At 34.8% G+C, this 13,934-nt stretch overlaps 1 protein-coding gene across 2 annotated transcripts in view; it reads left to right on the top strand.

Annotated features, from left to right (window-relative positions):
- NADK2 (NAD kinase 2, mitochondrial) overlaps positions 1 to 13,934 on the top strand; it is a 49,891-nt gene that overhangs the window by 23,884 nt on the left and 12,073 nt on the right. The window contains exons 5-9 of one of the 2 annotated variants that reach the window (XM_003359754.4): positions 2,074 to 2,157; positions 3,904 to 4,040; positions 8,634 to 8,712; positions 11,917 to 11,982; positions 13,468 to 13,563. In XM_003359754.4, the coding sequence (XP_003359802.2) occupies positions 2,074 to 2,157; positions 3,904 to 4,040; positions 8,634 to 8,712; positions 11,917 to 11,982; positions 13,468 to 13,563 (462 nt within the window). The remainder of the gene's footprint in view (positions 1 to 2,073; positions 2,158 to 3,903; positions 4,041 to 8,633; positions 8,713 to 11,916; positions 11,983 to 13,467; positions 13,564 to 13,934) is intronic. The other variant, XM_003133885.4, reaches the window with a different exon arrangement.

The following is a 13,934-nucleotide window of genomic DNA, read 5'->3' as shown; positions in this document are numbered from 1 at the left end:
TGACTTGGGCTAGAGGATCTGCTTTTGAGGTGGCTCATTCATTTGGACTCATTTAAATTAAATACACTGTTTCGGTGTTCTCTTCTGTATTCTGTCCTTCCTTTGCTGACTCCATTGAATAATTATGACATTTGAATGTTTAATCAGAATGCAATAGAGGACACATGATAGCCAGCCTCCAGGGTAGCCTCCTGGTTTTTACACCTTTATGTGGGTCCTTATCCACTTACGTATTCAACTAGGGCTGGCCTATGGGCTCAATAGAATACGGTATGACAGTGTGTGGATTCCAAGGCCAGGTCATAAATGGTATTTCAGCTTCTGAACTTGTCTCTTGGACTGCTCATCCTGCGGTAAGTCAGCCACCATGGTGTGAGGTTACCAAAAGAGCCCTGTGGAGAGGCTCACACGGAGGGAATCGAGGCCTCCTGCCAACAGCTAGCACCATGCGTGAGCCCGTTGAAAGTGACTCCTGCAGGCTAAGTCTAGATTTATTCCTCTAGAGTATTTTTGATCTGCAGTTGACCTTACTGGGTATTGTTCTATCAAATGACTGTTGATAACTTCTGTAATCTTAGTACTGTGGAAAAGTATTACAGTAAATATAAAAATTGTAAAAACGTAGTCCCTGCCTGTTTCTTAACCTCAGTGTTGGCTCTCCCAGATAAATTATTGATTAGTGGAGTTCCCATCATGGCGCAGTGGTTGACGAATCCAACTAGGAACTGTGAGGTTGCGGGTTTGGTCCCTGCCCTTGCTCAGTGGGTTAAGGATCCGGCGTTGCCGTGAGCTGTGGTGTAGGTTGCAGATGTGGCTCGGATCCCACGTTGCTGTGGCTGTGGTGTAGGCCGGTGGCTACAGCTCCAATTCAGCCCCTAGCCTGGGAACCTCCATATGCTGCAGGAGTGGCCCAAGAAAAGGCAAAAAGACAAAAAAAAAAAAAATATATATATATATATATATATATTGATTAGTCACAACTTTGTAAAAACCTTTTTACCTACTTTTCACATTTATAGGTTAATTTACAGTTATAAGGATTTGCTTTGTCAGGCCTACTCTCAACCTTTTCCTTCAAGATTGAAGCATCATATAAATAATTATGATTGAGCTTTCTGGTACCTTTTCCTCACATTAGGTGTCATATCCTCTCATGTCCCTTAGAAACCTATAGATAATCTTAACATTGTAATTTGCAATTTTTTAAAAAGTTCCTGTTTTCCACATAAAGCTGTTAGCTTTTTTGAATAAATGAAGGGTTTTATTGGATTAAACTTTTTGAATTCTTTTTTAGTGATCTGGAATATCTTAAGTGACATTTTAAGGGGGCTTATGGTTCAGAACACTTTCACGTAAATAGTTTGATCCCTCAGAACAACCTTTTGAGATTGACGGTTTTATCTCCCTGTTCAAGATGATGAAGCTGATGTTAAAGTGACTGGCCCAAAGTTAATATTTAAATAATTTAACGATAAGATGCAAATACTACTTTACCACTAGATAATTTTGCAGGGAACCCAATCAGTGGCAAATGTGCTGTTATTTTTAGTTTCACTGTAATGTGGAAACTTAAGTAATATTGTATATTATGGCATTAAAGCTGGATGTGATGACTGTTTCTCTTTGGTCTTCTTGTGTTCTTGTTGGAAGTGCAGACAATTTTGTGGCAAAATGAAGTATAAAGTAGAAATTTTTAAAATTTCATATATAGAGTTCACGTTGTGGCTCAGTAATGAAGGAACCTGACTAGTATCCATGAGGACGTGGGTTCGATTCCTGGCTTTGCTCAGTGGGTTAAGGATCCAGCCTTGCCGTGAGCTGTGGTATAGGTCGCAGATGGAGCTCAGATACCGCGTTGCTGTGGCTGTGGTGGAGGCCAGCAGCTACAGCTCCAATTCAAACCCTAGCCTGGGACCCTCCATGTGCCACGTGTGCAGCCCTTAAAAAAAAAAAAAAAAAAAAAAAAGACATTAAAAAATTTCGTATGTGATTTTTGTAATTTAGTACTTTTGAATTAAGTACTATTTTTTTTCTTCTTCCCTTTACACCATCCAAATCTCTTTTAAAATAAAGGTCTGAGGGTCATTTATGTCTTCCTGTTCGATATACGCATTCCTTCCCAGAAGCCTTACAGAAGTTCTATCGTGGTGAATTCAGGTAGGAATTTCTTACTATTGTTCTATAAATGTCTTATTAAGATAGCAAATCATCTTATTATTGTTATATAATTATCTTATTAATGTGTGGCATTAAAAATACTGTTAAATGGAACAAATTAGGTAACATTGGATTAGGCTATGTTGTAATAGTAGGCACACAAAATAATACATGAGCTGAGTCATAAACACATCTAACTTACCTTCTTCCAGTTTGATTGCAACTAAATTGGAGAAACCCTGCCAAGTGCCACTTGGTCTGTAATGTAATTGCAAGTAGAGGTTTTTCTTCTTCAGTGAAATAGAGGCCATGTCTCTATTTAACCTTACTACTGTTTTTAGCAGTTTGGTAGAAAATTGATGAAACTGTTGGCCAAAATGGAGTGTTCAAATTCTCTGAGATTTTATGTTTTTTATCCTTATCTTGTCCTGTCCAGAATGACTGAGAGTTGGATTTATTCCGGTCATGTTGAGATTCCCGGTGTCTTCTCTTTCACATATTATGTGTTTCTTAAGCAGTGGAGATGGTTCTTTATATTTCTTTCACGTAAATGTTTAGTAGTCAGATTGTCCTGAAAAGAGAAGGATGGAAGGAAGAGCTGAGATGAGGTTGGCCAATTATATTAGAGAGAGCCAAATTGGACTACTTTTTTCTTTCCCAACTTAGCCTAGGTTTTATAGTTTGAGAAAGCTTTTTGTCTAGGAATTCATGAAATAGTATTAAATATTCTTGACTCCTGTAATCATTTTATTAATGATGATTCCAATTTCTAGTCATTTCAGAAGTTTGGCACCTCTACACTTGACTAATTTTATAATTTTATTTTTATTTTTTTGTATACTTATCTAGTAGAATCTGTCCCATTGGCTTTTTGATATATCACTTTTTGACTCTGAAATCAATCAAGCCTGTTTCTTTTTTTTCTTTACCAAAAAAGTCATTTAAGTTTTAGGTGTCATGTTAAATGTTATAATATTTGTTATTGATCTCTTTTTTCTCTTATTGTAAAAAGCAGAAAAACATCATTACATAATTTTAGGGGAGGGAGTTTTATCTTATCTGGCCATCTTAATAGTAATATTGTTTTAAGAATGCTTTCTTTTTAAAATACATGTTATTTTTGATGAGCAAAACACGGTGATATTTAGCTCAGTATATGGGATTTAATGGATACTTGATAAAGACTTTGACTTTAACTCAAGTTATTTGGGAGGTTTTGGACAAATACATTAGATATTTCCATTAGAATTGAGAGAGAAATAAACATCTAAATCTGTCTTTGGGCAGGAACCTATGGACTTTAGGTGTTTTTGGTATATAATTAGCTCATGGAATAACTAGGTTTTTTTTTTATTTCTCATTTTATTTATTTTATTTATTTATTTTGGTCTTTTTGCCGTTTATTGGGCCGCTCTCACGGCATATGGAGTTCCCAGACTAGGGGTCGAATCGGAGCTGTAGCCGCCGGCCTCCACCAGAGCCACAGCAACGCGGGAACCGAGCCGCGTCTGCAACCTACACCACAGCTCACGGCAACGCCGGATCCTTAACCCACTGAGTAAGGCCAGGGATCGAACCCGCAACCTCAGGGTTCCTAGTCGGATTCGTTAACCACTGTGCTACAACGGGAACTCAGAATAATAGTTTTTTAATGTGAAATTTTTAATTTGGAGAAATTATGATGTCTAATCCTTAGTTTAATTTATTCTATTTTAATACAATTTGCTTTTCCTTCACTCTTCTGAGATGGTTGTGGAGGCAGCGAATCAGGTTATACCTTGAAGGGACTGGCATCAACCCCATTCCTGTGGACCTTCACGAACAGCAGCTAAGTTTAAATCAGCATAGTAGAGCCTTCAACATTGAAAGAGTTCACGATGAAAGTAAGTGGATTGGGAATTAGATGTGTTTGGGGCAATATTTAATTTATAGTTCTTTTGTTCATTCTAATTTCCAGAAGTAACAGTTTATAAATAACTTGTTTGGGGATTTCAGTGCCACTGATAACATTTAAGAAAATACAGTGAACTACTTGAGCTGTAAAATTTATTTTAATTAGATCCTAAATAAGAAATACAGCATATTTCTGTAAGAAATGTTTTCTAGGATGGATTTGAAAACTCATTGATTACGGAAGGACTATAAAATGTCCAAGAGGATAGTTGATTTTAAGAAAAGATACTTGACTTTAATTTTTGTAATGTCAAAACGAAAAAGAAAGTGGTGGAAAGAAAATGAACTAATCTGTAGAAGATTTCATCATAATTATACACTTTTAAAAAAATTTACCGTGGTTCTAGTTACTGATGAAAACCTTTTTGTTAGGAAATATTGCATCCCATCCTTAAAGATTTGTATTTCAAATGTTTGTACAAGATGCTAAGGGAATATTAGTATGAGGTGATATGCAGGTTTTTGTTACGTAGAGGTGAATTCTCAGTTTTGAGTTAATTTGTGGAATATAATCTGGTAGTATTTCCTCACTTTTTCCAGTAACTTCAAGACTTTCATGATGCATGAAGATCCCAAGAGATATCCTAAATACCTGTGGGCTGTATAAAAGGATATTTTTCTCTACTGTATTTCATATCTTGGCTAAACTGGACTTATATAACCCTTGTTTTTTCCTACTATATTTCATATCCTGGCTAAACTTTTCAGGAAAAGCTACCTTTATGTATCTGCTTTCAGTTTTTGTCTCTAACTTGTCATGTTATCTCATGTTTATTTGTATTTTTCTTTTCAGTTTTTCATGGTGATTTATAGCTTTATAGGTTAGCATGTTCCTAAACTGTGAGTTCATGCCATGTTTTAAAGATGTTCCTTCTTCCTCCAAAAAAATAATTATTTGATTTTAGAAAATTTTTAAGTAATTATTTTAAAAAGCTAGAAATCTTTCAAGTAATTTGTAAGCAAATGAATTTCTATTATTGTTTTTGAAAGACCACAGTAACTATTAAGATTTTAAAATCTTAGCCCAATATTTTACTTTATACCTCACCAAAAGAAGTAATTGCTATCACCAGGATGTTGAAAAAGGAATAGAGGTAGAAAGTTAAGACCACATAAAAGAAATATGGTTACAGACTGAGGGTGAAATTTGAGATTTATTAGTAATATTTAGTGAGTACTCACTGTTAATCGAGTATTCGCAGAAAATCTGTGAGGAGATACAAAGCATTTCATTAATAATGTTCAGGATTTGGTTCTTTTCACAACAGTATTATAGGAAAGATATAGATTAGTATTTAAAGATTCACTGCTTCGAGTCTCATCTCAAATTCATTGTTTTTAGTTTATAAATTAAGCTAATGTATCATACATAGAAACAAAATTATGTAAAAACTTAGAATTTTTAGGATGTTTACATCTGATTAATGGTAGTTCTAGAAAAAGAAGAGAGGAAATATTCAAAATAAAAAAATAACGTGAAAAAAGTTTTCAGAACTTAGCCACTAGTCTTTGAAAGGACCTTAACATAAGTAAAGGTAAATGGTCCCACACCAAGGTGTGTCAGAAGACTAGGGTTAAAGCAAAGCTCCTGCAGGCTTCCAGAGAGGGAGTGATGGTGGTAGTGGTGTTGGTGGTGATTGTGTTTGGAGCAGGTTATTTTATATATAAGAATCTGGAATCAGAGTAGTTTCAGATTTCTCAGTAATAACAATGGAAATTGCAATACTTACAATTATTAATATTACTATTAGCAATTATGTAACATTTATAATGTCTAAGTGCCATTTTAGAGAGCTTTATTCTTAGAAAGTTGGGGGTTTTTTTTGATAAAGAGCTTTATTTTTGTGAAAAATTTAGGATGATTTCAAGGTATATCTCATATTTTCTATTTAAATTCTCTTCAAGTTGGCAGCAAACTCTGTGGCTTTGGGGAAGAAGACAGAGCAAGAAAGATCCTTAGGGAAATTTTAGAAGCCAGGCCTCTTCACTACTTTTACTCATATCTGTTGGCCATTACTAGTCCTATGGGTATCCCCAAAGCAAGTAGACCCGGAAAGATAGTCTAACAGTTGGACAGTGTGAGAGAGTTGCACAAGGTTTCGGTCTCTATGCCTAGTGTAACAATTGTATTTAAAATTACAAAATGACAAATTTTGTAATCTGTACTCTTAGAAAATTATTAATTGACATTGAGTCTATATGTTCTCTTGAGGCAAGTTTCAAATCCACAGTTTTATGATTAGGTAATGTTTGGTAGACGATTAGCATGAAAGAAAATACAAGCAGAATTAAGATGAATGAAGTGAAACAATTTTATGTAGTTCTTCTTTGATAAAGGATTTCAAGTGCAATTCGGCAGGCACACACAATAAAAGTGCAATACAGAAAGGAAGATTAGTCCTGCTGAATAGCATTGAGAACTTTGTCTAGATACTCAGTTGCAACAGAACAAAGGGTGGGGAAAAAATGTAATTGTAATATACACATGTAAGGATAACTTGATCCCCTTGCTGTACAGTGGGAAAATAAAAAAAAAAATACAAAAAAAAAAAAAGGAAGATTAGGATGAGGAAAAATGGGAATAGACGTAGAAAGTCAAGACTTTATAAAAGAAAATCATGGTTACAGGTTGATGATGAGATTTGAGATTTATTAGTCCAGTAATATTTAGTGAGTACTCACTATTAATTGAGTATTTGCAGAAATCTGAGATATAAAACATTCCCTTAGTAATTACTCTATGTAAAGGAAATAATTTAAGTAATAAATTTTAGTTTTTTACATTTGTAAAGCTTGTCAAGTGTCAAAATGTGAATATATCTAGTACCAAATTAAGACAGTTCCAAAAGTTGGGTTTTGGAGTCTTAAGTACAATCAAATTTGATTAAACACATCAAGTTTTTAATATACTTTTTTTGTGTCAAGTTCTGTGTATATTATGACATTTAGCTGATTATGTTATATGATTAGATAAGTTTTCAAAGGTTTCTTGGTATTATAATAACAATTTGTTGAACTTGAAAGAATAGTTGAGCCCCTTTAGGCAGTTATAATACAAAAGAAATGAGATACATGTTCAGTAAGCATATAAACAGAATGTCATATGCTACCAGGCAGAGGAGAATATTAGATTGGTGGTTGTGTCGGTGGGAATGGTAGAATTAAGTGTCTAATGTGTATTAGATATTTATACACATTACCCTAAAGTATAGCATCTTAAAACATAATAAATTACCCCAGAATTTAGCATCTTAAAACGTAAAATATTTATGATTTCACAGAGATTGTGAAGATCAAGAATCCAGGAGTGGCTTAGTTTGTTAGTTCGGGTTTAGGGTCTCTCAGGAGGTGACAGTCAAGCTGTTGGCCGGGACAGCAGTATCTGAAGACAAGATTGAGACTGGAAGATCTGCGTCACAACTCTTCACACGGCTGTTGGCATGAGGCTTCAGTTCCTCACTATGTTGGCTTCTCCATTGGACTGCTCATGAAATGTCTTCCCCCAGAGCAAGTGATCTAAGAGAGAGAGTGACCAAGGTAGAAGCCAGGGTGTCTCTTTTAACCAAATCTCAGAAGCAATGATACCATCACTCTGCAATACGGTTGGTCACATAGACCAATCCTGGTATGATGTGAGAGGGAGAGTTACACAAGAATGTGAATACCAGCAGGCAGGAATCACTGGGGACCATCTTAGAGGCCACAAGTGTGGTGGACTCTTAAGCCTTGACTTAGGAAAAAATGTGGAGGAGACAGAAGAGGGACCCATAGTGCTTGCCCAGCAGCAGGAGCTACTAGGGTACAGTGAACCTGCCATGAGTCATGTTGAGAAGATGGGGCTGGCATTTCCACTTGGAGACTTGTAAAAGATAAAAGTTAGGGGAAATCATTTGAAGGTGACAGTCACAAGTTTGATCCAGAAAGCAGAATTCTTTGGAGGATTTTGTGTGATGGAGTGATGTTTAATAATCCTTAAGGAAAATTACTTTAAACTGTGCATACAACCTTATTGAATTAAAAAAAGATAACATGTTTTAGAACTCATAAAAGGAGATGTGGCACTGTTCCTTTAGTGCTGCCACTGCAGGTTTTCTATTTGAAAAAATGATCTGATTTTTAGCATAGCTGATTTGGTTTCCAACATGAGCCATTCATGTAATTTGCTGCTTAAATCCAAAGTGGCTCCCCTTGGAAGTACTTGATCATTTCCACTTCTGAAGCCTCCAGGGTAAAACTGAGTCAAGTGTGACAGCATGGACCTTATGCTATGGATAAATATACTTCATCACTCTTGAAAAATTATTTCAAGAACTAAGGTTTATTTTGGGGAGACAGAGGCTTCATTGCAGTTATAATGTTTAGGTTTTTTCGAGGGCTTAATAAGAGATATTTAATTTATATGTTATTAGTGTTAAAGTATAGATTCTATTAAGACAAAAATATGAACATTTTGATATAAATTTATATAATGTTTCTAAAATTTAAGGAGCTGTCTTAGATTTTTTTTTTTTCATTACTTGCAGGGTTTGAGGCCTCTGGACCCCAGCTTTTGCCAGTGAGAGCTCTAAATGAAGTCTTCATTGGGGAGAGTCTATCATCCAGGTACTTTTGTTCTATTGGTTGAAATTTAATATTTTAGTAAATTTTAAGCCGTTTATTCAGTTTCTACAGCCTAAGGTTTGTGAATAATTAATAGTGTATCAGTAATAAAAATGAATTATTTAATGAAATATTTCTAAACTTTTGTAAACATTAATGCATCTTAAGAGGAAAGGAGGTTTTATTACTAAAAACGTTTTGTGAAACCCTAGGAAACAAAGTTATTCAGATGTCTTTACTGCAGTATTTCCTAGAGATTTTAATCTATCATATTAGGTGCTTTATAAATGTTTAAGAGAATGATATATAGGAATATATTTGCAGTTGATATAAAACTTTGATCTTATAGACAGTCCATATTAAAATTTCCTTGCTAACTATCTTAGCGTTTTTTAAAGCTGATTTACTTGTTTGCTTGTTTTGAACCAGGATCTAGTTAAAGAGAATGCATTTGGCCATCATGGCCCTTTAGAATTAATTAAGAATGGGTCTTAGCCCCACTCCTGTTTTGTTATTTATTTGTTTGTTTGTTTATGATGGCCACACCTGTAGCATATGGAGCTCTCAGGCCAGGGACTGAATCTAAGCCACAGCTGTGACCCATGCCACAGGTGCAGCAATGCTGGATCTTTAACTCACTGCGCTGGGCTGGGGATTGAACCTGCGCCTCCACAGAGACCCAAGACATTGCAGTCTGGTTCTTAACCCACTGCACCACAGTGGGAACTCTCTGTTTTGTCATTTATGATATTAACATTTTTGAATGGTCTAAGCCAGTTGGTTTGCAGAATACTTATTATTTTAGATTTGTCTGATTTTTTTTCTTTCTTTCTTTTTTTTTTTTTTTTTTTTGTCTGTATAGTAAGATTTAGGCTAAGCATTTGGGGCAGGAATACTACATAGGTAATATTGATCATAAGGCATTTGAATTGACAGTTTAAGATTTGTAACCATTACTACCAAAAATTCAGTTTAGTGAAGTTCTTCCCTAGGAATATAAAAATATAGTATGTGTTTTATTAATGATAAAATCTATTTGTGGGTGTCGAGTATAATTTAGGCTTAAATTGTCAGTAGAATTTTTGTGAAATTTTTTTTTGTGTGACATTAGTTACCAGTTATCAAATGACTGCCATAATGTAAAGTTATATTAAGTCTTGGTAGTACTTTAGAACTTGCCTTCTCATTTTTGTAGATGTAAGTAAATTAGGAGTGGAAGATTAGAGATGAATCTGTATCCTACTTTCCTGCTACCTGAAAGAACCATGTGACCCTTTGAAGTCTTGTAATTGACTCCCTAGTTTACTAAGGGGTCCATATATTCTGAAATTTTGTTTGTTATAAGTCATATCTTTTTGTAGGAAGTTTAATTATGGTGAGAAAAGTTTGTCTTTAAAAAGCCACATTTTAGCCAATAACTTAACTCAGGTAGTACTGAAAAGAACAAAACCTGATTCAACAGAATGATTTGAATGATCTTTTTGAGTTGTAATTAGTTTGATTTACATAATTTCAAATTTACGCAGTAAATATATATTGCACACCTGCTGTGTGCACTAGGGATGTAAAGAATGAATAAGATAAAGGTAACTGTATCTTATTTTTTTAAAAGATAGTAAAATACATAACTAAAAATTATTAAAAGTAAAGTGTATTCTTCAAAGAAATCAAATAAAAATATATTCTTTAAAGAACTCATAGTAAAATGTAAGGATATATTTATTTTAATATAATAAAACATATAGTGTATATAAAGTTTTTTTCTTTGGCTGCTTATCAAGTTTCAAGCAATATGAAAATGAAGAATGGATACATTTATGTCCTAAGAGAGAAGGACGAAAATGTAGCTAATTAGTGATATAATTAGTTATAGCTAAAGACAGACAGGAGTCACAACTTAAAAATGAGGTTGGAAAAAATCAACATTAAAACAGATGACAAAGGTAAAGATGTTTTGTGAGTTTACACTTACTCTAGGGAAGCTGTTTAGGGCTTACATTATTGTTTGTATATTTTAAAGGTGGTAACTGCTGAGAGTTTCTACTAGCATTGCTTTATGATTTGTACTTACTAAGAAATAACTTACAAAAGGAGGAAAATTGAGATCAGTTGATAGATTTGGGAATTCAGTGAAGTCCACTAGGAGATTTCAGAGTAAATGCTTTTATTTTCTGTGGCGGTAGTGATTTGGTTGGTTTACTCCTAATGTCCGATGCTGGTTCTCTCTGTGATTTTTGATGCCTCACCCTTACTAAGATCAGGATAGCAATTGATTGGCTTCTGATGCTATTGAAAAAGGTTTAACTACTGGAAATATTAGGACTTAATTTTAAGGATTCTGTGACAGAGACCCTTAGGCAGAAAGGAAAGGAAGACTTACTTGATGCCTGCTGCGTGTCAGGCACTGTGCATGTTGTGTATGTTATCACATGTATGCTCATAGCAACTCTGTGAGAAAGATAGTTGTATTTATCAGTGAAAAAATTGAGATTTGGAGAATTCAAGTAACTTGCCCAAAGACATATATATGTAATTAGTTAATTAGCATCAGAACCATCATATAAAAGCATTTCTGATTCTAGATCCTGTATTGGGTTGTCATCAAAGCTTGTCAAGTATTGCCTGTTTTTTCAGCTGCCCCTGCCCTGCACAAGCCTTCCTACTGGCAGTGCTATCTCAGGGCTACCTGGTATTATTTCTTATGTGCTCTGAAGAGTACAGTACAATAAACAGTACTCTGAAGAGTTGGTAATTATTATTTACTTTACAATTTCTGACCTACCTTTAAGAATATAAGCTTCAAGAAGACCATGTCTACTATGTTTGCCAGGGAAATCCCCAGTCCCTAGCACAGTGCTTATTAAAACATATTAAGCCCTTAAGAAATAATTTGTTGAATGGATAAATATGATGAATCCTGCCAAATATTATCATTATCTCCGTTTTATAGGGAAGTCTATGGCTCAGAGAAGTGAAGTAAATTGCTCCAAATCACACAATTAATAGATAACAGTCAGGGTAAGCCTGTGCGCTCTTCTTCAGTGTGCTATACAGCAGAATTAGAGTCTTCCTGAAAACTTGTGTGCTTTGCTTGGAAAATATGAAATGCAGCAATATTATTCCTGCCTCATTTATAATGTTCTTAGACTTAAGAACATTTTAAAAGCCCAATTTTTTTTTTCTTTTCTCCTATTTGTTCTAACCTAGAATGTCTTATTCTTGGGCTGTAGCAGTGGACAATTTAAGAAGAAGTATACCCACTCTAAAGGGACTGTGAGTTTTATTGCTGCTTAAAAAATAATTTCCCTGAAACCAAAATTCTTTGAGTTGACTAATCTTGATAAACCTGCATGTGAGAATGACACTAAATTTGCTCATTGTTTTGGGCTCAACATCTCTCACCTGACTATACTCTTCTTTCTCTTCACCTCTGCTTCTCTTCTATCCTCACTTACCTCTAATCTCTTATTTCTTTGTGATTCTGGCATAATGGCGGCCATTCCAATGGGTTTGGCTGGCTTGTTTGTATATAATAGGTTCCTAATGTACCTAAAACTCCTCTAATTTTCTAGGAAGACATAACAAAGCCATGAAGTAGATTAAATGTGACTATTAGGCTTACTATCTTTTGTTTTCATGAAGAATGCTAACTTCAGAGAAAAAATGACATGGAGCTGTATCATGTAAAACCTTCACAGATTAAACTTGGCAGGAGAAAATGAAAGAGTTAGAACAAGAGATAAACTATCCATTGAGTATTAATATTTGCAAGTGTGCCTAATAATTGTCATTATTTTGTTAAGGGTTTATTTTAACTTTTATTTGTTGGAGAAAAGTAACCCAGTGTTGACAGTGACACCATTATTTGAAGATATAGTTTAGGAGTTCCCTTGCGGTGCAGTGGGTTAAGGATCCAGCATTGTCACTGCAGTGGCTTGGGTTGCTGCTGTGCTACAGGTTTGATCCCTGACCCAGGAACTTTCATATGCTGCAGGTGCAGCCTAAAAATGCAAAGAACAAAAAAAGATATAGTTTACAAAATAGGCTTTTGCATGTTTTGAAAGTTCTTTGAATAGTTGCAAATCATTTATACATTCATATGGTTAAATGAATAGTGTCATTTTTACTGGTGTCAGAAAACTCAGTTGATTTCATATTTATGAAATATTCTAAGAAATAGACATTTAAAAAAAAAAAACTACAGTTCTAGTTTTATCCCTAGTTTTCTCCACTGATCAAGGACTAGTTGAGAATTTCTTTAGAACTTTATTATCTCTATTAGCTTACTATCAATTCAAAAGGCACATGAGTGTGTAACTTAAGAAATAAGAGTTGGCAGAAACTATTGGTACCTTGAGGAATTAGATACAAATTTTGGTATATCAAGGATTAGCTACCAAGAATGAAACTCACCTAGGAATGGGATTTTCTCTTTGAATTCTGAAATAAGGCTCTGTATGTTTCCATAAAAATAGTAGCAGTAAAAATTTACAAGAAGCCCCTGTGTGAAATGTTGAAGCATTGATAGAAAGGAGGAGCATATTGCTCAGAGAAAGAAGCAGACATACAGATACTGTAAAAAGAGTTTTCCCTTAATCATTAGTGAAATTAGCATCATGATATGTGTGCCTACTAAGTCAGGTATGTCTGTGTCAAGCTGGTCTACTAGATTTCATTAGCTCTGAAAAAGACTTGTTTATCTTCTTTACTCTGAGACATAAAGTTCAGCAAATCCAGTTCTATATTCTCAATTCATAGGGCTTCCTACTACGAGATTTCTGTTGATGACGGTCCTTGGGAAAAACAGAAGAGTTCAGGGCTCAATTTATGTACTGGAACAGGATCAAAGGCCTGGTGAGTAACTCGGGATGTTGCTTATCAATTTTTGTGGAATAATTTAAGTCTGTACTTTGCTTGCTATCTCCTATCAGTGTATCTAAGGTCTGTACTACGCAAGAGGTAGCCTGGAGTTGTTAATTGGTTGGCTCAGTTTCTGCTACACTCATCGATTGGGTCCAGGAGTCCAGCTTTGACTTCTGAGATTACAGCTCAGCCTGTAATCTCAGCATGCTTTTAGGGACTGTATTTTTTTTAAACGAGGAATATGTTAAGTAATAGTAATAAAGAAATGAAAACAGTCCAACACCAAGAACTATGCTGGAGGTTTGTGCATGCAAGGGCTAACTAGACATAACCTGGGGTCTCTGTACCTTGTTTACCCTCTG

The sequence above is a fragment of the Sus scrofa genome, chromosome 16, assembly GCF_000003025.6.
Source record: "Sus scrofa isolate TJ Tabasco breed Duroc chromosome 16, Sscrofa11.1, whole genome shotgun sequence".
In the NCBI taxonomy this organism is placed as follows: domain Eukaryota; kingdom Metazoa; phylum Chordata; class Mammalia; order Artiodactyla; family Suidae; genus Sus; species Sus scrofa.
The sequence above is the reverse complement of the archived record's forward strand: the minus strand, read 5'-3'. Positions and strand labels throughout refer to the sequence as shown.